The sequence below is a fragment of the Mytilus trossulus genome, chromosome 4, assembly GCF_036588685.1.
Source record: "Mytilus trossulus isolate FHL-02 chromosome 4, PNRI_Mtr1.1.1.hap1, whole genome shotgun sequence".
NCBI classification, from domain to species: Eukaryota; Metazoa; Mollusca; class Bivalvia; order Mytilida; family Mytilidae; genus Mytilus; species Mytilus trossulus.
Window position 1 is genome coordinate 24,118,316 of NC_086376.1, and position 21,624 is coordinate 24,139,939.

The 21,624-nt window shown below is 33.2% G+C and overlaps 1 protein-coding gene across 1 annotated transcript; it reads right to left on the reverse strand.

The window, feature by feature from the left end:
- Positions 1-674: 674 nt before the first annotated feature.
- Positions 675-18,703, reverse strand: LOC134714927 (sodium/glucose cotransporter 4-like). Its single transcript, XM_063576639.1, has 15 exons — positions 18,291-18,703; positions 18,001-18,072; positions 16,214-16,318; positions 15,815-15,874; positions 8,379-8,483; positions 7,952-8,057; positions 7,548-7,628; positions 6,576-6,781; positions 6,127-6,262; positions 5,171-5,278; positions 4,468-4,618; positions 3,720-3,888; positions 2,987-3,202; positions 2,292-2,418; positions 675-1,367 (listed from the first exon to the last, which is right to left on the reverse strand). The coding sequence occupies exons 1-15, from the start codon at positions 18,396-18,398 to the stop codon at positions 1,162-1,164; spliced, it is 1,956 nt and encodes a 651-aa protein (XP_063432709.1). The 5' UTR covers positions 18,399-18,703; the 3' UTR covers positions 675-1,161.
- Between the last annotated feature and the right edge of the window lie 2,921 nt (positions 18,704-21,624).

A 21,624-nucleotide genomic window follows, 5' to 3' on the forward strand; every position in this document is an offset into this window, starting at 1 on the left:
ATATCATTTAACCTAACACTTCAAATCAAGATCTGTGAATATAAAAAATCAATTTATCAATAGCCCTTATTTCAATGCTTAAGATATTCATTGAGGAAGATCAGGGATGAAAATGAAAAGACAAATATGGTTTAAGGTGCATTTTTTCAAGCTTTAGATTATGTTAAAATATTAGTTTTTGTAAATAATATGTATTGCGAATCTGATTTTGAATGATGGGAGGATAAATAAAAGATAGAATTTTTATAATGTGTTTTCATAAAATAAAAAAAAACGAAGTGGTCACTAGACACGTTTTCTAGTTTTTATTTTAAATACTTTTTTTTATTGTTTATTGTTATCTAAGCTAATCACAGTTATTGATTCGTGATGAGTAAGAGCGTGGCGAGTAGTACAGACACTCGTCTGTTGTATATAGATGATACAGTTTGTGTTATTCAGGTTAGTTGATTTATTTTCTCGTTGAGAGATACACTAGTTTTCATAACATCAGCATTTATTCACAATTCACGCACATAATTAAAACATACAAGTGTATGAATATTCAATACAAAATAATCAAGTTTCTGATTGTATGTCGATACATAGAAGCTTGTTCGAAAAATAGAACATTCATTTCGTTAATATATTATTATGTATTTACCTTTGGATTAGCATTTAAGAAAAAAAACATGTAAAGTACGTAATTATCTATCTTTATTATGTTATCAAAGTAGTACAAATGCCATACTATTTGAAAAATTCCAGAAAATATTAAGGTTACACTCATTACATCTCTTATGACGATATCAACATATACTTTATTTACAGAAGAAAACTGTCAATAATATACCTATACTGAACAAAAACAGGAAAAAAGTAAAAGAAAGGTAACCCAATTGACAATACTAATTATACTTATTTACTACAATCAAGTTTATACGTGTAATAGAAAGATTACAATTGTAGGTGTATGAGTAACATATTTCATTTATAGCAAAGGCGTAGGATAATACACAAACACTTCAGATCACCAAACATGATTCCATCGAAGCTTGTTTCCAGTCTCGGCACTGTCATTAGCGAACATGGTTTGAAATATTGTTGCAACGTACAAACGACAAGTGACTTTATAAAAGTTTCATGTTCCTTTGTATCGAGTTTCGTACATGTAACACTGTTTTACGCAAAAAATGACCACATGAATATTCCAATACACATGAGCAGTAATGCATTTAAATTAACAAACAATTTCCAGTTAGGGTCCTCTTTAATGTGTGTTAACAGTCTAATTTGTTCTAACTTTTCTTCTTCTGTCCTTGTTATTTCTTTTGGCTTCTCATATCCACAAATCATGTAAACTACTTTTCGCCACGTAGGTATTTCTTCTACAAATTTTAGAAACAATTACTATTATTTGACTGCAATTTATTTAAAAAAAAAACTCATGTCATGCCATTGTAACTAGAATTATTCTTCAAGCATAACTGATGCGTCTTATGTAGACAAAAAAACGTCTAACTAACAAAGTCTTGTATCTTTTGGAGTATGTTTTTTTTTACTGTTCACGCATTACTGCAACTAATCAAGACACATTGTGTGATAGCAAGGGTAGATGTAAAATAATTCAATCATATGTCATTAAAGAACATAAAAAAATATGATTTCTATAAAAAAAAAATTGTAGACAAACTCATCGTAGAAATCAGGACTTAATTATCTATATACGCCAGACGCGCGTTTTGTCTAAAAAAGACTCATCAGCGACGACCGAATCCAAAAAAAGTAAAAAAGGCCAAATAAAGTACGAAGTTGAAGAGCATTAAGGACCAAAATTCCTAAAAGTTTTGCCAAATGCAGCTAAGGTAATATATGCCTGAGGTAGAAAAACCTTTAGTTAGTATTTGTAGAAGCAGTCATATTATATATAGACGTAATGCATACACTTCAAAGAACAAAAATAGATTGAGCTCAATATGAAGTGTCACATAAGCCTCTCATTTGACACGAAATATTCTTCAAAACGGTACTTGAACAATTGTGATGATGCACTGTTAAACATTAGGTTGGGCCCAAGAAATTCTGAAACTATAGACATACATGTATGTTCATCTATAACTTCATTTACTGAACTATATTTATATACTAATTTAATATAAATGGAAATGCTACTGATAACTATAAAATTAATTTTCTTTGAATCTTATATGAAATTATTCTATCTATATGCAAATTGTGAAATTGAAATGGTTATTATCAGAAATCGTATTTGTTATGATGATGAGGTCAACATGAACCAAATAAAATGTTACCCGTTGTTCCTTTCTTTGATGCTTGACTTGCTTTAAGTCGTTCGGACTTTTCTTCCCATAATATCTCTTCTGGATATGGTTCTCGTGTAAGTGTACTATGACGAGACCACCAAGTTAACCTGATTAGCTGGAATACCAAAAAATCATAAGGAATCAAGCAAAAGACTTATTCTTTATTTTCTAATAAAAAGATTTTTCATAGTTTTGTGATGCTCAGTCTAAAGTTTTCAATGTTGTGTTTCGTATATACTGTTGTTTGTCTTTTTGATCTTTTCCTTTTTTGGCATGACGTTGTCAGTTTATTTTTGAATTATGAGTAAGATAATCCTTTTGATATCTTTCTCCTTTCTTGTGTTAACATATGCAATGACAATTATTTTCGAGAGAAATATTTTTTTAACATTTAAAACTGTTTTTTTCTTATAGCGACATAGCATTGCAAACACATTCATTTAGATAGTTATATTATGATATTTATACTGTTGAACGACTTTATCATTTCATTAAGACTCGGTATATCGAGTTTGGTATTACACAATTATACATTATCAAAATTTACAACTTAATTACATCACTTATTCTATAACGTAGATACACGTATATGCAAAGCATTTACAACAATATCATTTGTAAATTCAAGATAACCAATGCAATTGCTTTATCATTTATTGAAATAGACATTCCACAAAACTTACATGTTTTTCGTCTACGGGCTTCGTTACTAGGGAAACAACGATAGTTACAATCATACTGAAGAAAAACAGAAATATAGTGAAATGAAGAAAATGAACTTTTGATATGACAGATGGTCTGGTATCTACTTCTCCACATTTTGGTGAGCCATATCCAAAGTCTAATCCCATGCGCACTAATCCAACAATCAACCCACATATAGATCCCCAAAAAGCTCCCTACAATATAATACATATATATTACCAATGGAATATCCATATGTCCATAGTGGGCTAAGTTGAGCATCTTTGTTTTAAACATGCTTTCACTTTACAGAGTTATGTCCTTGTATAGGATACACATTCTAGTGGTTAAAAGCAATATAAAAATTATCACTCAACTCCAGAAGGCAGAAACGACTGTTTTGGTGTTTTGGCATTTGTAGAATAAAATTAACGGTACCAATTCTCTTGCATCAGATGCGCATTTCGACAATAAAAGGGTTACTGACTTGAACTAAGATTTTCGACAATCGCTATATGATATTTTCTAATACGCATTCAACATGTAATTAGTGGTGAATAACCATGCAATTGTTCGTGAACACTCTCAAAAGGGTTTGAAATTTGGAAGACAAAACATGTAACCTGTAAACTGTAAAACCTTAGGAGCATGACAAGACAATTATATAACATCATATTAAAAAATTTGTTAAACTAATATAAAATAGCTTTCAAAGACATTCATAAATATAACCTTTTCGTTAGTTCTTTTCCACAGCATGGCCAATAGAAAGAGCGATAACACTGGCGGGGCGAGATAACCTGTTACAGACTGGATGTAATTAAAGAGTTGTCCCCCTTGAGATGCTTGTAAGACAGGAATCCATATTATGCTAATTACCACCAGAGCAATAATGAATATTCTGAAAATATAGAAATACATACCGTTGGTTCCTTTATATTTTTTTTAGATAGGCTTCATTAATTCATTTTATTATGATTGGTATTTAAAAATGGTTATATTTCAATTATAGCTTTCAAACCGTGCAGTTACAAAGAATGGTTATTAAGCAGGACTGGTGATTGTTTTATAATAGTGATCGAGGATTTACTGTTTATACAAACCATAATAAACTTTATAAACAACTAAACATTTTATTACATAATCGATTAGAATTGGAATTTGGGTTTCGGCATTTTTGTTTAAAAAAAACATTGAGTACTGCTCATTTCAGTATCTTTTCTAAATAGGGAGGAAGAAAAAAAAAAGGTGTCTTTGTATGCAATAATAGAATTTCGTTATGAAGTTAAGTTGCAGTAAATTGTTTCCGTCACAAAAGAAAGTGTCTGATACCCCAAAGGAAAAGTGATTGTTGTATGACGTCAATAGTTCAAATGTAGCATAATCTTTTAAAAGAAGTATAGTGTAGCAGATCCCCAAATATCGACGAAGTCTATTCACGTACACATGTATCGTGAAATCATGGATATGTATACATTACCTCCCAACAACTAGCAATTCCCCATCAGAAGCTCCTGCTCTGATACGCTTCCATATATCCATGGTAAATATGGTACTTGAACTGTTAAACACTGATGTCAGGGAACTCATTAAAGCAGCCATCATGGCCGCTAACATAAGTCCGCGAAGTCCTTCAACATAATAAAAAATAAAAAAAAGTTAAGACAGGACGCAGATATGGTAATATTGCATACGACACGTTATGTTGTTTTATGCATTTACTATATATCTCTGAATTTCAGTCATCTCCCCCGCTATAATGCAGCCTGGGGATAAAACTTGGAGCACCACCATATAAGTAAAATGATAACTGGCGAAAGTCATTGTAATTGTATTTATGCCATGTCTTTAATATAAGAAAATGGAGATGAGATCTGAATTGTTATACTACATTAACTTTACTTTTAGTATTAATTTGTAATGTTTAGTAAATGACCTTTCTGATGACTGATGACAAGTTTCCGGTAATAATTGGGCATTTCTAAATAAAATTCTAATTCCCATTTATTATTTCCTTTTCAAAATAAACTTATTTCAAAATACTAAGCAACTTTTTTTTTCATCAATTATTGATTGCATACACCCTCTGTCATGGATTTGAATGAATCTACTCGAACGATTACGATATCTTATATGGAAAGGAATATAAAGGTAAATCATATGAAGAATGTAAAATAGTTTACCTTCAGGCATCAACTCAACAACAAGTTTCGGATAAGCTATGTTAGTACAGCCTGCTTCATTGTCACAAACTATCTTACACACAGCGGGATCAACGCATGCAATCTGATCTAAAATGTAACATTATATTTAACATACCACTGGATCTTTGTACTACAAGGCAACTTTTCTGAAATATTACAATATATCTAACTTACTTATCTCATATACATCTGCATTTACGTACAAGGCAATCTTAACTGAAAAGTAAAATCTACAAAAAATGTATCTCATGATTCTATGATCAGGTTTTACATACAGTTGAATCTACGCATGAAATTTCGTATGTAATTTAAGAAGAGGGACGAAATATACCAGAGGAACAGTCAAACTCATAAATCCAAAATTAACTGACAACGCCATGGCTAAAACTAAAATAGTCAAACAGACAAACAGTAGTACACATGACACAACATAGAAAACTAAAGAATAAGCAGCACCAACCCCGCCAAAAACAAGGGGTGATGCCAGGTGCTTCGGAAGGGTTATAGACCCTGCTCCACATGTGGCACCCGTCGTGTTGCTCATGTTATAACACATCCGGTGCATTTGATTCTACATTTCCTTTCTTTGTTGCAATGAAGATTTTAGTTTTCCTCACGAACCACATTTGCGTTATGAAAGTAAAACAGTGCAATAAATTCATAATAACAATTGCATCAGTTAAAATGTTAGTACAAAATAACATTAAATGTAATCACAATATTTTATCAAATATATTTTGTAAAATGACTTATGTTATGAATACTTATATTATGAAGAAATAATATCTTGCAAAATAGTGCTTCCCTTAACTATTAGGTAAGCTTACATGAGGGATACTAAGTTAAAGCTGTACACTTAGTAAATTGTTACAGCAAATATGCAATAAAGATAGTGCTACGTTAAAAAGGAAAAAAAAAGAACATAAATGACATACCTGTGTACAAAATTCTACTTATCATGCCTGGAAACACTGTTGTAAACAGTGGCAAAATTTTCAAATATGCTGCTAATATTGAACCTCCTTTTACATGGTGCATGTTTTTGGCTGCCAGGGACCTTTGTACAAGAACCTAAATGTATATAATCAAATTTTAATGCTAATAATAAAAGAAAGTACTACAGCAAAATAATTATTACATCGATAAATACAGAAACGAACTCAGAAGTAAGAAGATGAAAGATCGACAGAAATAAATGACTAAGATGTTTAGAAAAAAAATTGCAAATGAAACGGAACCGATGTAGAGGTTAACCCAGGTGTTGGAAAACTTGTCTTACTAAAGATCTAAATGTTTACTTGTAGCACTTTATACATATTGATTGTGGAAATAACAGATTTTGTCCATGTTTACATGCATATAAACATTCAATTTAATGTGTTACCTGGTCTGAACAAAAGTACCAACAGCTAAGTATTGAAATTCCAAAAACATTTCCTGGCCACGGAATGTCTCCTGTTACAGCATCTCGTAGTAAATGAAAAGCTTCGTCAGTTGGATGACCACAGGTAGAATTATCAATTAGAGGAGTTGGTAATGCTTCAGGATATAATACGTAGATCTTCTCCAGACCACCAACCTTGATAAATGCTGCGAAAGAAGTGAAGTGGTCTTTTAAATGTGTTTATAAAATTACACAATGGATGAAACACTCCCTGTCATAAACAGTAGTTTAACAGTGATTAAAACAAGGCTTGAAAGTGTCAAAGGTTATATGGTACTTACTTCTAGAAAATTACTATAAAAGTTGGTTTCAAAATTAAATCTTTACGATAAAAGAGGTGTTTAAACATTCCAACAGTACCTACATATGGAGTATAAATCTTCAAGGTGATACGATATTTCTGAGTTTGCGTTCATATAATAATGTTCTTGATAGAGAGTTGCTGTTTAAAAATGAATCAATGATTTGAATAAATAAACTCATCATAGATACCAGGATTAAAATTTTAAATCGCCATTCCTTCAAAAGTTTATCTAACCCCATCATGAGTTGGTCGTTACCGTTACGAAATAAATGTGTCACAGACGGCCACGGACATGCTTCAATCGATGCAGCCTTATTCTCATCCTCAAATGAGACACCACTGGGTGAAATATACAAATTATCACGAAATTTGTACCTTGTGAGCAAAAAAGAGGCGGAATATTCATAAGTGATATTAAATCTCATTAGTCGATGAAACAAAACAGCAATATACAAAATCAAACAACATAAAGACTTAGAAATTAGTTATATAAACTCCACCAAAACTTAGCATTTAAACACCTCAATAGGACATTTCTTTTACTTTACAACTCTGTTTTAAAAACGTCATGCTACAAGAAAGAATAGTAATTTTACAAATGTACATACCCAGCACCATAAGAACAATAGCTCCGGCAACCATGATGACAGTCTGGAGAGTATCCGTATAAATAACAGCTTTTAGTCCTCCTAAAAATGATCATATAAAAGTCATAGAACATGCTTATTAGTTTATTTATAAACAAGATCAGTTAAACATATTGTGGGATACTTCGGAATAGAAAATGTCAGAAACGGGATAAATTATATCCTGGTACCTTTGATAACTTTATACACCATATAACGATGAACAAGGTAATAGTAACCTGTATTTATCAATAACGTTTAGACAACTTCAATCAGCAATGACTCATTTGCTGATGACTCAAGAAAAGTAACTAAATCTAAGATATAATAATAGTTATCAAAAGTACCAGGATTATAATTTTATACGCCTATATGTCCTTACTTACCAGAAATTGTATAAATAGCTGAGATAGCCAACAGTACTATAACACCGGTATAAAGATCCCATCCTACTGCTTGTTGTATGAATATTGAACCTGCGTACATATCTACCTGTAATGAGAACATATATAATGCTGACAAGTCAGTTATACTGCATTGAATGTGTTCGGTCTCAAAGATATAATGTGATACTCAAATTTTCATAATTCAAAATGATGCACAAAATTTTCAAAAACAAACGTCCTTATTTTGTTATAGTTTCTATACGTTTTTAGCAGATATATTCATTGTATGTAGTAGAATTTGGTAGTACCTTTCAAAATCTACATGTAAAACCTTTGGTTTACAGTTTTTTTAGTAGATCATAACAAGAAAAACTTGGTGGCTAATCCACTTGTAACAATGTCTTTATGGTCTGAAATGATTACTTACAGATATTTTTGTGAAGACGTATATTATAAGAGACAACACAGACATGTACACTTGAAGTCTTTGTCCTCCAAAACGTTTCTTCAAATATTCTGGTAAGGTAAACACCTGTTAATAAAATAAATTTTAACTATCTTGATACATTTTGTTTGTCAAATAATAAGCTATTATTATTTGGAGTAGAATGAAGATGAATGATAATAAACCCTGGTAAAATGACAATTTTCGTCTCTCGTTCCTTTTCTTTATCGACACGAGGTGTGTGTAAATGTCTGATTAGTTCTGAAAATTTTGGAAAAAACTCTTTCCCTTTGTGTTGGATTTTTCAGGGGCGTGCACCAATCCCATCTTTGCAACTTCATAAAGAATTATCGTATACTGGAACAATGGTGTCAAATCATAAAAAAAAGTATATACACTAAATCCATTGGATGTTGGATGTGTACGGATTAATAGTTTAGTCTTAGATGCATGTTTTTTTATTAGTTGTTAGTGGCTTTGAACTAGCCGTCAGATAACTGCGAGTACTGTTCATCTGTTCATTGTGTCTTTTTGTGTCGGGAAGTATAAGTACCCGGCCACGTCCACTTGTATTTTTGTCCATCTGATGAATTAAGACTTTTTCAACTGATTTGTATAGTTCGTTCTTATGTTGTACTGTTAAACCACTGTCCCAGGTTAGGGAAGGGTTGGGATCCCGCTAACATGTTAAACCCCGCTACATTATTTATGTATGTGCCTGTCCCAAGTCAGGAGCCAGTAATTCAGTGGTTGTCATTTGTTTATGTGTTACATATTTGTTTTTCGTTCATTTTTTTAATATAAATAAGACCGTTAATTTTCCCGTTTGAATTGTTTTACATTGTCTTATCGTGGCCTTTTATAGCTGACTATGCGGTATGGGATTTGCTCATTGTTGATCTTGTGTGGACGGTTGTCTCATTGGCAATCATACCACATCTTCTTTTTATATAATAAAACCGCAATTAAAATCGTAAACTGTTTTCTCAACATAAGTAAAATGAAGGTCTCAAATACAATCAGATTATATGGAACAAATATATAGTTGCGTATTTGTCTTGTCTTAAAATATTGTTACTTTTTGCTAATTAGTCTATATTTGGTAATAACCATTTGACGTGGCTCGGTACATTCCGTCATTGTGTTATTAGTTTTGTATTGATGTCTTTCGTTTTTGTCGAGCCTGCAACTTTTTTTGCAGAAAGCTCGACATAGGGATAGTGATCCGGCGGCGGCGGCGGTGTTAGCTCACTTCTTAAAAGCTTTATATTTTAAAAGGTGGAAGACCTGGATGATTCATACTTTGTATATAGATGCCTCATGCTACGAAGTTTCCGTCAGTCACATGTCTAATGTCCCTGACCTCATTTTCATGGTTCAGTGACCATTTGAAAAAAAGTTAAGATTTTTTGTAATGTTGAATTCTCTCTTATTATAAGTAATAGGATAACTCTATTTGGTATGTGGGTACCTTGCAAGGTCCTCATGCCCGTCAGACAATTTTCACTTGACCTCGACCTTATTTCATGGCTCAGTGAACAAGGTTAAGTTTTGCTGGTCAAGTCCATATCTTAGATACTATAAGTAATAGGGCTAGTATATTCAGTGTATGGAAGGACTGGAAGGTGTACATGTCCAGCTGGCAGGTGTCATCTGACCTTGACCTCATTTTCATGGTTCAGTGGTTATAGTTAAGTTTTTATGTTTTGGTCAGTTTTTCTCATTCTTTAAGCAATAGGTCTACTATATTTGTTGTATGGAATGATTGTAAGGTGAACATGTCTAGCGGACAGATGTCAATTGACCTTGACCTCATTTTCATGGTTCAGTGGTCAAAGTTATTTTTTTCAGTTTTGGTCTCTTTATCAAATACTATACGCCATAGGTCATTTATATTAAGTGTATGGAAATATTTTATGATCTATATATTAGTCGCACAGGTTTTATTTGACCTTGACTTCATTTTCATAGTTCAGTGTAAAGTTTTTGTGTTTGTGTCTATTTTTATTTAACTAAAAGTATCAGGTCAACTATATTTGTTTTATGGAAGCATTGTTAGCTGTACATGTCAGCCTGGCATGGTTCATCTGACCTTGACCCCATGTTCGTGGTTCATTGGTCTGTTTAGTTATATTGGTTAATGTAACGTTTATGTGACAGTTGTAATAAAGCTTTATACTCAGGACTATCAACATAATATCAATGATAAGTAAAGAAGGCGAGACATTTCAGTGTGTGCACTCTTGTTACTAATGTGTTTTGTCTATATGACTTTTCGTTGTTGACGTATTTGCTTGTTTGGTGTTTTCCAGTGTAAGATATGCATTATAATCCAATTTTTCCTGCTGTATCCCTGTTTTCGAGAATTTTACCTATCATGTCTGTTTGTTTTGTCCACACTACGTTGTCCATATAATCGAATTTTGTGTGACTATCATACAAACGAGAAGTTTAGCTAGCTATTAAACCAGGTTTAATTTACCATTTCCTAGATCACAAAATACATTTACCGAGTCATGAGTATAAGAATTGTTCCATCCGTTTGATGTGTTTGGGCTTTTGATTTTGTTATTTGGTTACGGACTCCTTTTTTAAATTTCATCAGAGGTCGGTAATTTTGTTATTTTACTTTTTTCAGTACAAATTGATGAATTTGTGGTGCTGAACACCAATACACAGTACTGAACCAGTCCATGTTTTATATGTGCCTTATCATGTATCCGTGACGTAGTACACAGAACACACGATCCCGAACTCTTCACCTAACCACATGTATTAACATTATTGATTGCATTGATTATTTCTATTATTACTGTATTTTATGTATAATTGCTGTATCACCTGAATAAACCCTGGTGAGTTTCATATATATTGTTCTTATATTATTAATTATATGCTCGGATCACAACATTGGCGTCGTCGACAGCTCGATCTGTTTATTTTGAAACTACCGCTCAGCACGGTACGTTTCACACCATTTGCTTTCAAGTACTGCAAGTTATATAGCCTCCGCTATATTTTAAAATAAAATCTCTATCAATTTTGAAAAGTTTTATTACCTTTTTAGGCAATACTACACATTATATTCACTGTTAAAGTTTAATGCTTGGCTAGTTTCTCGTTTTAGTGAGTCGATCGCCATTTTGAATAGCCATTAGCTGTATCTTGTCCAAATTGAGCAGGACGGAAGTTGGATTTCTGCGCATGCTTTGACAAAACTACAGTACAGGCATCGTGGTTTACTACAAACACCGTTCGTGCACAACTACAGTACAGGCAACGTGGTTGACGACTTACACCCTTTCGTGCACAACTACAGTACAGGTATAGTGGTTAATAACAAACACCGTTTCGTGCAAAAATACAGTACAGGCATCGTGGTTGATGACAAATACAGGCATAGACCATACAATTTAACAAAATTTTTAAAATGTCAAAACTTATTACACTAATGGATGCCACCTTGGATCAACTTCAATCAGTTGAGGGGATAGACAATGAAATGGCCATACATATACTTGAGGTTAGAGATGCCTCACATTTAATAGACCTTAATGCAGTGTCCGGCATTACTGGTTTGCCAAAATCAACTTTAAAGAAATACTTCATTGAACCTGGCATGTTATTCTTGTACCAGAAACTGCACAATGAGATAGCAGAAAATAGGCAGGAACTCTCTAATGTCATATCAGGACTCCATGAGGTAGAAAAGAAAGCCTCCCAAATTGACAACATGACGGAGAAGTTTGATGATTTATGTGCTCGCATGACTAAAATGGAGCAAACTCAATTAATGGGGTCAACCATTCAGTTCAAAAACCCTTTGCCATTGTTGCAGGACGATCATCATAAACAGGTTGAACAATCAGAGACGAAATTTGGTGCTTTTGGCGCGACAATTGAGACTTTGATAGCCCAGAAAAACCAGCAGGCTGGGGAAAAATTTGGAACTAAACCCAAAACATTTAGTACCCCAGCTAGTTCAGCAACATATCAAGACTTTTCCAAGGTATCACCAATTGGTAAACCAAGTGGACTTTCTAGTTTAGGTGAGTCATTCACTACCATTGGACAATCAGTCTAAAGATGGACAGGGGCCTTTGGTCTCCACTTCGAATATTTCAACTCATGAAATACATAACAATGTATCGCAGGGTTACACTGTACAGGGGACTTTGGCCCCATCGTCATTTTATAACCCAATCACAGTACAAGGTTCCGCGATACCTAACAAGCCACCATTTTGGTCTTACAATGTTCCACCACCGGGAGTACAACAACATAATGGATCGACTTTACCGTCTACTGCAGTTTTCAACTCAGGATCAAATAAAGACACTTCAAACATTCCTCCAATCCCAGTACATTGGAATACTCCAGTAGTTATGCCTTCCCATGTACTGTCTGTGAACAACACTTCTGATCAGACCAAAAGTGAAGCTACACAAGAAAGGCACAGAGGCAAGGGCAGAAAGCGCTGCCAGAGGGAATCCTCTTCATCAAGTGATGAATCGATAGACAGGAAATCATCCCGTTGGAAGGAGTCCCATGCTAGAGAACGAAGCAAAAGTCCACAACTGCCGAAGATGCCAGTCTTTACTGGTTCTGGTAATCTATCTTGGGAAGCTTTTGTCTACCAGTTTGAAAGAACTGCAAATCGCCGTAACTGGGATGACGCAAAGAAAACGTGTCGTTTTCTAGATTGTTTGTCTGAAGTTGCACTTGAATATGCCCGACGATCGCATATATCAAGATATGACGATTTGCGGAAATATATGAAAAGGCGATTTAGTAAGAAGGAGGAAGCTTCTGCAGCAAGGAGACAGCTACAGTACATCAGGCAGTTGGACGGAGAGACAATAGAGGAATACGCAGAGCGAGTTCATTTCTTGACAATGGATGGGTATTACCGAAGCAACAATGACATCATTGATCAAATAGGTACTGAGGCGTTCCTGCGTGGATGTCAGGAGAAGGAGGCAGCCCGGATCGTTATAGAGAAGAATCCAAGGACTATAAACGAATCACTGAAATGGATCAAGTCTTCATTATCTAATCAGAAAGCCATTTATGGAGCCCGGAAGTCTTATTCTCAGTTATATAACCAACGACAAGTTACCTTTTCTGATGTTGGTAATTCTGATCATTCTTCGCAGAGGCCCTCGGCCTTGCAATACAATCAGAGGTTTGATAAAGAAGATGAATCTTTAAAATCTAATACTGAAGACTTAGTGTCTATAATTGGTCAGTTATTAAAAGATAGAAGAAGTAACATATCTACAACCCAACCATTGTCACAATCAAATTTCCGGAGTCCTCAGAATTCACGTTTTCCGTCACCCCAAAGAAGACCTTATGAAGAGCAGCCCAACATATCACCATCTTTCCAGAGGACCTCGTCCTCGCATACACCAGACGATCAATATTTAAACAAGACAGGGTCAGGTCATTAGGCTCACTTCTGACCCTCGAGAAAGAGAGCCTACAAGAGCTCGTTGTTCAGGCTGTAGGTATATGTGGTCTGATATTTGCAGTAAATTATATACCAGTCCAGAATATAATTGACACTGCTGCTATGTCTTTACTAAGTAGATCATGTATTTTAAACACTCCTGTAAACCGTGAACATGTACTCATTAAGGGAATTCGACCTCAACCAGTTAGTTGCAACTTTGTCACAAACACTACCATTTCAATAGGACATCACTACGCATTTAGATGTGTGTATGATATATATGACCGAAACTAGACTTGATATTTTGAAAGCGTGCACTGCAGTATTGGACTTGGTGCACACATCTGACAACCGTAAAATACATGGAAAGGAAGTCTTCCAACAGAGATCTTTAGGGGCCCAAGGTCCCACAGAATCCTCTTTTACTGCATCTATTTCAGCAGCAATTGACTTTAAATTCATCACTTCATTTAGAAGTCGACCACATCCGTGTTTTGTGTGTGGATTAGTAACACAGGTCAAAATAGGTTGCCACGTCTTAAAGACAACTTTGTCGTTGTATTTTGAACTACACGCGACCTGCTGGAGCTATGAAACTCGGACAGGTCATTTGACCCACCAACATGCAATGGAACATAGAGTAGAACGTTCCGTATTTGACGCAGACCATATTATACTTCGTTGGTGCAAGCTTATGCTGGGTTTACCCCATCAAATGAGCACAATACTATTAGAATATTCCATTCTTGAAGTTCTCTTGGATTACATTTTACAGAGAGAACTTTACACTTTCATGAAGTACCCATTGTAACCTCAAGAATTTCCGTTCGTACGCTGTCACGTAAACTACCCGTGGAACATACCAGTGATTGCCATTACCTTGAGTTGTTTTATTGATATTCCGTTTTCTGTGTTAATGTTAACAGTTAATGACAGTGTATAACCTATCTTGTAGATTCCAAACTAAGGATGTATAACAGTATAATAGTTTCCGGCGTCTTACTCGTCATCTTGACATTTCGTTTATAATCTTGCGTTACTTTGTCGAACTATATAATATACAGTATTATATTATGTTTCCAGAGAGGAAAAACATAGCTTATTCTTAAGTCCGTTTATTTTGTGTGTTTTATGAACTATGAAACTTAACTGGTATCTAACATGTTTAAGGGAATATGGAACTTTTATGATGTGGATTTATTCATGAACTTTTGTGCAACTGTATGTGTAAAATGATACCACGTGTATTCCGAAATTACTGTATGGATAACTTTCACAGACAGTGCGTTATTTCCAGTCGTTTTGTTTACCCCTGGTCTGGTTCTACTGAGATGGGGCGATTGTGGTGCTGAACACCAATACACAGTACTGAACCAGTCCATGTTTCATATGTGCCTTATCATGTATCCGTGACGTAGTACACAGAACACACGATCCCGAACTCTTCACCTAACCACATGTATTAACATTATTGATTGCATTGATTATTTCTATTATTACTGTATTTTATGTATAATTGCTGTATCACCTGAATAAACCCTGGTGAGTTTCATATATATTGTTCTTATATTATTAATTATATGCTCGGATCACAACAAATTTGATAGTTTGTATGTACTATTTATGAGGCATGCTTACATTATATCAAAGCTAGAATCTATAATATTATAAATTAAACACGTCGAATATGATCTAACTTTTTGGTCTTTTTAAAGCACCATTTTTCCAGCGACAGTCCGTATTTCCCGCTCTTCATCTTATTTGTCAACCTATACAAAGCCTACTGTTAATTTGTTCTCATTAATATGGTGACCTATAGTTGTTAATGTTTATGTCATTTTGGTCTTTTGTGGATAGTTGTCTCATTGGCAATCATACCACATCTTTTTTATATGAAGTAATTACCACTAGACGTTTATCATGCTACTATCAGTCAATCAAGATATTTACTATCAATACTTACCCCACTGGCTATATAAACAGGAACAAATAACCACCCTAGTAACAGTAGACAAAATAAACCCTACAAAAAACAACCTTTAAGTAAAATACATTTTTTAGGGATTTGCTTTTAACACATACAGATCAGTATCATTACTTGTAGAAGACAGTATTGAAATACACAGAATATACATGTATGACATTTAGACAAAAATTATAAACAATAAAATAATCCGGTCACAAGTTTGTGTGTGTGTGTGTCTCTCTGTCGGTCTCAATTCAGTAGTCTAGTGAACGTTTGATTTTTTCAAATCCATATTTATTGCGATATTGCACTTTCATATATTTAGCATCTTTAAGTAGTCTCTTGAAGGAGCATGTGGGTTTCTCTAAACGTCAGAACCCTGAATAAAATACTTACATTGAGTTCATAACTTGCCACTGCAATACCATTGGCCGCACCGGTTCCTGCTAAACCAACAAAGCTGCCACTGCCTATGTTACTGGCAAATAAAGATGCTCCAATCTTGTAATAGAGTATATTTCGTAAAGCGTATTGGTAAATTTAACTGATTAGAAACTTTCATAGTACAATGTAGTTCAAAAGTTTATATTTGCCAAGTTTCAGAGTTTGCATGATACATGTAACATCTGATTGTAAATTCGTTGAAATGCTGTTCTAATTTAAACGTAATAATGCAGCACTAACCTACGGAAGTTCTATCAATAAACAGACACTTTGAATTCTTCCTATTAATTCCTATGTTTAGCTTTTCAAAATGTTTCAGACCTTTAAGCTAAACTGATAAAAAATCACATCGGAGGTACCTTCAAAAGGGACATTATCAAATAGGATCAAGTAACGAATTTCATTGGAAGTTTCTTCGCGTCTGCTTTTCAATGACGTTTGTAAGATCAAATAATTTATGATTATAGTTAGAACTAACCTTTTACTATTCAATAGGTCAATTTTGTATTTACGCCAGACGCGCGTTTCGTCTACTAAAGACTCATCAGTGATGCTCGAATCAAACAAATAATTAAAAGGCCAAATAAAGTACGAAGTTGAAGAGCATTGAGGACCAAAATTCATAAAAGTTATGCCAAGTACGACTAAGGTAATCTATTCCTGAAGTAGAAAAGCCTTAGTGTTTCAAAAGTTCTAAGTTTTTTTTACAGTTGATTTATAATAGTTCTTCAACGCAGCGAGAAAATCCCACATCCGGAGGTTTGCCACAGCCGGCCCCTTAATTAAAACGTGTACTAGTTCAGTGAAAATGGACGCCATACAAACTCAAATCATATAAATGAATTTAAAATTAAAAAAAAAAACATACAAGACTAACGAATGTCACAGGCTCTTTACTTGTATTTGTGACAGGGCCAAAAATTCGACGGGATTAAACATGTTTAGTTAGATCTCAATCCTTTCTCTTTACATCTAGCCAATGAAGAATAAAGAAACAAACAGCAATACGCATTTATATATAGTAATATTCAGTTTAAAAGAAGTTCGATTCCGATGTCTGTATTTGAATATTAAAGGTAAATATAGTTGAAAATAATACATCGATCTATATTGGCGCACAATTGTGTGTAAAAAGACACCGATTGTGCAAAGCAAACACATTAAACACGTACATTTATTTTAATTTTTAAGGATTGCATCGTTTATCTGTAATCTTGTATGTAACTTGAATTAAGCATATTTATTAGACGTAATCATAATTATTGATTAGTAAAATACACCAAAATATATATTCGATCATAATACTGATTTTGAGTGGCCCACAAATTACTTGATAATTCTTTGGTTATCGGTGTAAAACGTTCTTGGTATTTTTGAAAAATAAATTATGATGTGCTGAAACTTGTTAAAATCAGGAAAAAATTGAACGGGAAAGGAAAAGAAAAACATAGTAAGGACAATCTACAATTTTTGACATTTCCAATTTATAACAAATAACTGTTTTTGGTGTGTTAAGCTTTAAAAGATTTCAGTTGTTGGATTTTACCTACTTATATATATTAAAATTGTGTACAAAATGTACTTGTATGAATTTAACAGTACCTATACACTTTACTATTTATTAAGATTCTCATGATTATTTTATTTTGGTATTTGCTAGAAATTGTGAGAATATAAAAATTATTCATTGGAGGGATTAAACATTTGAATTATCAATTTCAAAACAAAATATTACTTACTGTGACCCAGATCATATCCCTTCCTGCCAGAAAATATCCACTTATACTGCCTCTCTGCGTTCGCCATGTCGCCTAACAAAAATTAAAGCAGGCACGTGTTTAATAAAAGACAATATATGAAATATATGATAATTTATATATTTATTATACATCATATCTGATTGACGCAAAATAAAGTTAAATTTTGAAACAGAATTAAGTTGTCTGCAGTGGTTTTCAAATTTAACACAAAATATTACATAACAATTTATTTTTATTTTAAATAGATATCCTTATGATTGTTATCTTACCCATATTCCAGTAGCAAGACACAGTAACAGATATATAACAATAACTACTAAATCCACCGTTGTAACTCCAGCGGAACTGAAGGCTTTAATTGTGCTATTATCTGCCATTATACCAAAATATATGATCCGACAGCTTAAATGTCATCTAAATATATCTCCCTGCCATTTTACGTCCAAAACAAAACGGGAGCACTATCAAAAGTATATAGAGATCATAAATATATTTTATCTTAAATACGACAAATACAGGTAATAAGATAACACTCAAAACGCTTTAGTAAAATTTGATCTGCAAACATTGAGGTCGTAAATATTTTCTATGCAGTCCAGATAAACTTTACCTAATCCTTCATGTAATACTTAAGGAGTTAGTTAATTGAATATTTAACATTGACAATTTAACTGATTAAGATACAGCAGGCTTGTGAAGTTTTGATTTGTTTGATCACCTAACGGTATGGTAATATGTACATAATAAAAATAGACTAAGTTGTAGGCTGATCTCATCTGAATTAAGACAATTATTCATAAGATGTGATCACGAATTATTTTTAAAGCACTTAATATTCCCGTTTATAACAACAAGAAAAATAATGCGTTTGAATTGAATTTAGATACGATCCATGTCAACTCATTGATCATTTGATTATTCCTAGTACTTTTATTTAAAAGAAACTCATCAATTAAACACAGAAATAAGATGCCTGTATACTGTTTTATCTGTATAAAATTTGACTGTGTTTTGATTAATACAGCATTACTAAATATGTATTGCTATATAGTTATGAACTCGTACGTATTGTCTTGCAACAATGCACTAACGGTGTAATATGTCTACTTTAAGCTACCTTAAGCTGAGACTACTATAACACATGTGTTATAGTAGTCTTAGCCTGAAGTCAAAAGAATACTTTCATAGCAATTGGTTGTCGTTGGTAATTGCATCTATCATATTTGTTTTTCATTTATTTTTCTTATCATTCATAAATCTGGTCGTATGTTATACTCTAACTGGTATATAGTTTGAACTGTTTCACATTTTATCATGTAGGAGTCTATTATAGCTGAAAATCGGTGACTTGCTTTGCTTTTTGGGGAAGGTAAGTCTGTAACTTATAGATGTTTGAAACATCTACGTCATGTTTTATAGTCTCTCATAACTCGTTATAGAGTTGCTCTTGTTGTTAATTTGTGTTTAAAAGAAAAAGGTGTATATTTTATATGTAACAAGTGGTGAGACTTTAATAAAGTATTTGTCTGTCTTGTCTTGTCATTATCGCTCTGGTAGATATTTGTTGTATGGGTATTATATCTCCTTAATTTCATAATCATTACGTGGCTTCAAAACAATTCCATGTGCAAATTTTAACAGATTCCTTTAAATTAATTAAATGCTTCGCAATTGCAACTGCAAATTCCTGATTATAAATCGTTAAATATTTAAATTTAAAATTACCTTGACGACTGTCTTACCTAGCATGCAAACCATTTTTGCATAAACACTCTTTTAAGAGAAGATCTTCGTTAACATGAGATCCAATGTGACATTTAACCTCAGTCTGATTCCCACAACAACCAAAAATGTCAAAAATTTGTTTCCAGCTCCCCTAATAATGATAAAATATTGAAGAGTTTGGAAACAACCCAATGTTACAGGAGTTTTATTTTCCCCCCCCCCCAAAAAAAAAAACAACAACAGGTAATTGAAGACATTTTAGAACAGAAAAGGAAGAAGAGGGTAATAATCCAGGTAACAAGTGCTTGATATATACACTTAGGTATGTTACCAGTATTCTAGCATTTTTAACAGCTTGCAGTTGTCTCTTTATTCTATTCTGTAGTAACATTTTGTAGCAATAGTTTTTACATTTACATATTAGTTTTTCACGTTTTAAAATGAAAATATCAAATTTCGCAAATCGTACAATATAGTCAGTTTCTTTTTCGTCCAGAGGCTTAATTTAATACTAGTGCACAAAATATTACGCACTAAAAAAGGCTTCAAGTTTTTAAAAACATTTTCAAATTACTAACAAATTCAAATTGTGCAATTATTTTATATTTCAATATCGATGACTGTAAACCATAGACCAGAGTTGATACGGCAACGGTATACATAGTAATATGGAAGACTCCAGATGTTGAGAAATGACTGAAAACTTTACAAACTTTCAATGCATAAATATCAAAACGATTTGTCGTTCTTTAAACCTTACTTAATACATAACACGTTTTGAAGGATACTTCCTTGACCAAATAATAGTGCTGTAAAAGACTAGTTGAGGGATCTAGATTTGACTTGTTTATTTAGAAAATTGAGATACAATTATTATTAGGAATTTAAAAAAAATGTCTAATTCATTATTCGTAAATGGTCTAATGATTACAACTAAACAGCTCTCCACCATATACCAAAATGACACAGATCTAAGTCAACAACTATAGCCTTAGGTCTCTATACACTTTCAACAAATTAGAAATAAAAACATTTAGTTTATATCTATATATTCTTTGAAAAAAGTACGAAACCAGTTTGATGATGCTAAACTAACACGTACATTTCATAAATAGTTATCAAAATTACCAGGATTATAATTTTATACGCCAGACGCGCGTTTCGTCAACATAAGACTCATCAGTGACGCTCAGATCAAAATAGTTAAAAAACCAAATAAATACAAAGTTGAAGAGCATTGAGGATCCAAAATTCCAAAAAGTTGTGCCAAATACGGCTAAGGTAATCTACTCCTGGGGTAAGAAAATCCTTAGTTTTCGAAAAATTCAAAGTTTAGTAAACAGAAAATTTACAAAACATGACCATATAATTGATATTCATGTCAACACCGAAGTGCTGACTACTGGGCTGGTGATACCCTCGGGGACGAAACGTCCACCAGCAGTGGCATCGACCCAGTGGTGTAAATAGTTATCAAAATTACCAGGATTATAATTTTATACGCCAGACGCGCGTTTCGTCTACATAAGACTCATCAGTGACGCTCAGATCAAAATAGTTAAAAAGCCAAATAAATACAAAGTTAAAAACACATCATTCCTTTGTATATGTTATTGTTCTTTACTACATAAATTACATGGTAATTTATACTTATATTTGGATCGGCGGCCAAGCGAAAAGTTGAAGCGCATTGCAAGTCTACTTTTTTCAACCCACACAGGTTTAGGTAAATTGACAGCGCGTCATCGCTACAAGTGGCGGCATCCATTTTTGCGATTATAAAAATTAGATGGCGTAATGGGGAGATAATTTTGAAGAATAATCTTGACTGTTCAAAATGTACCAACATAGATTTCATTTGGAATTATTCGTGATGTA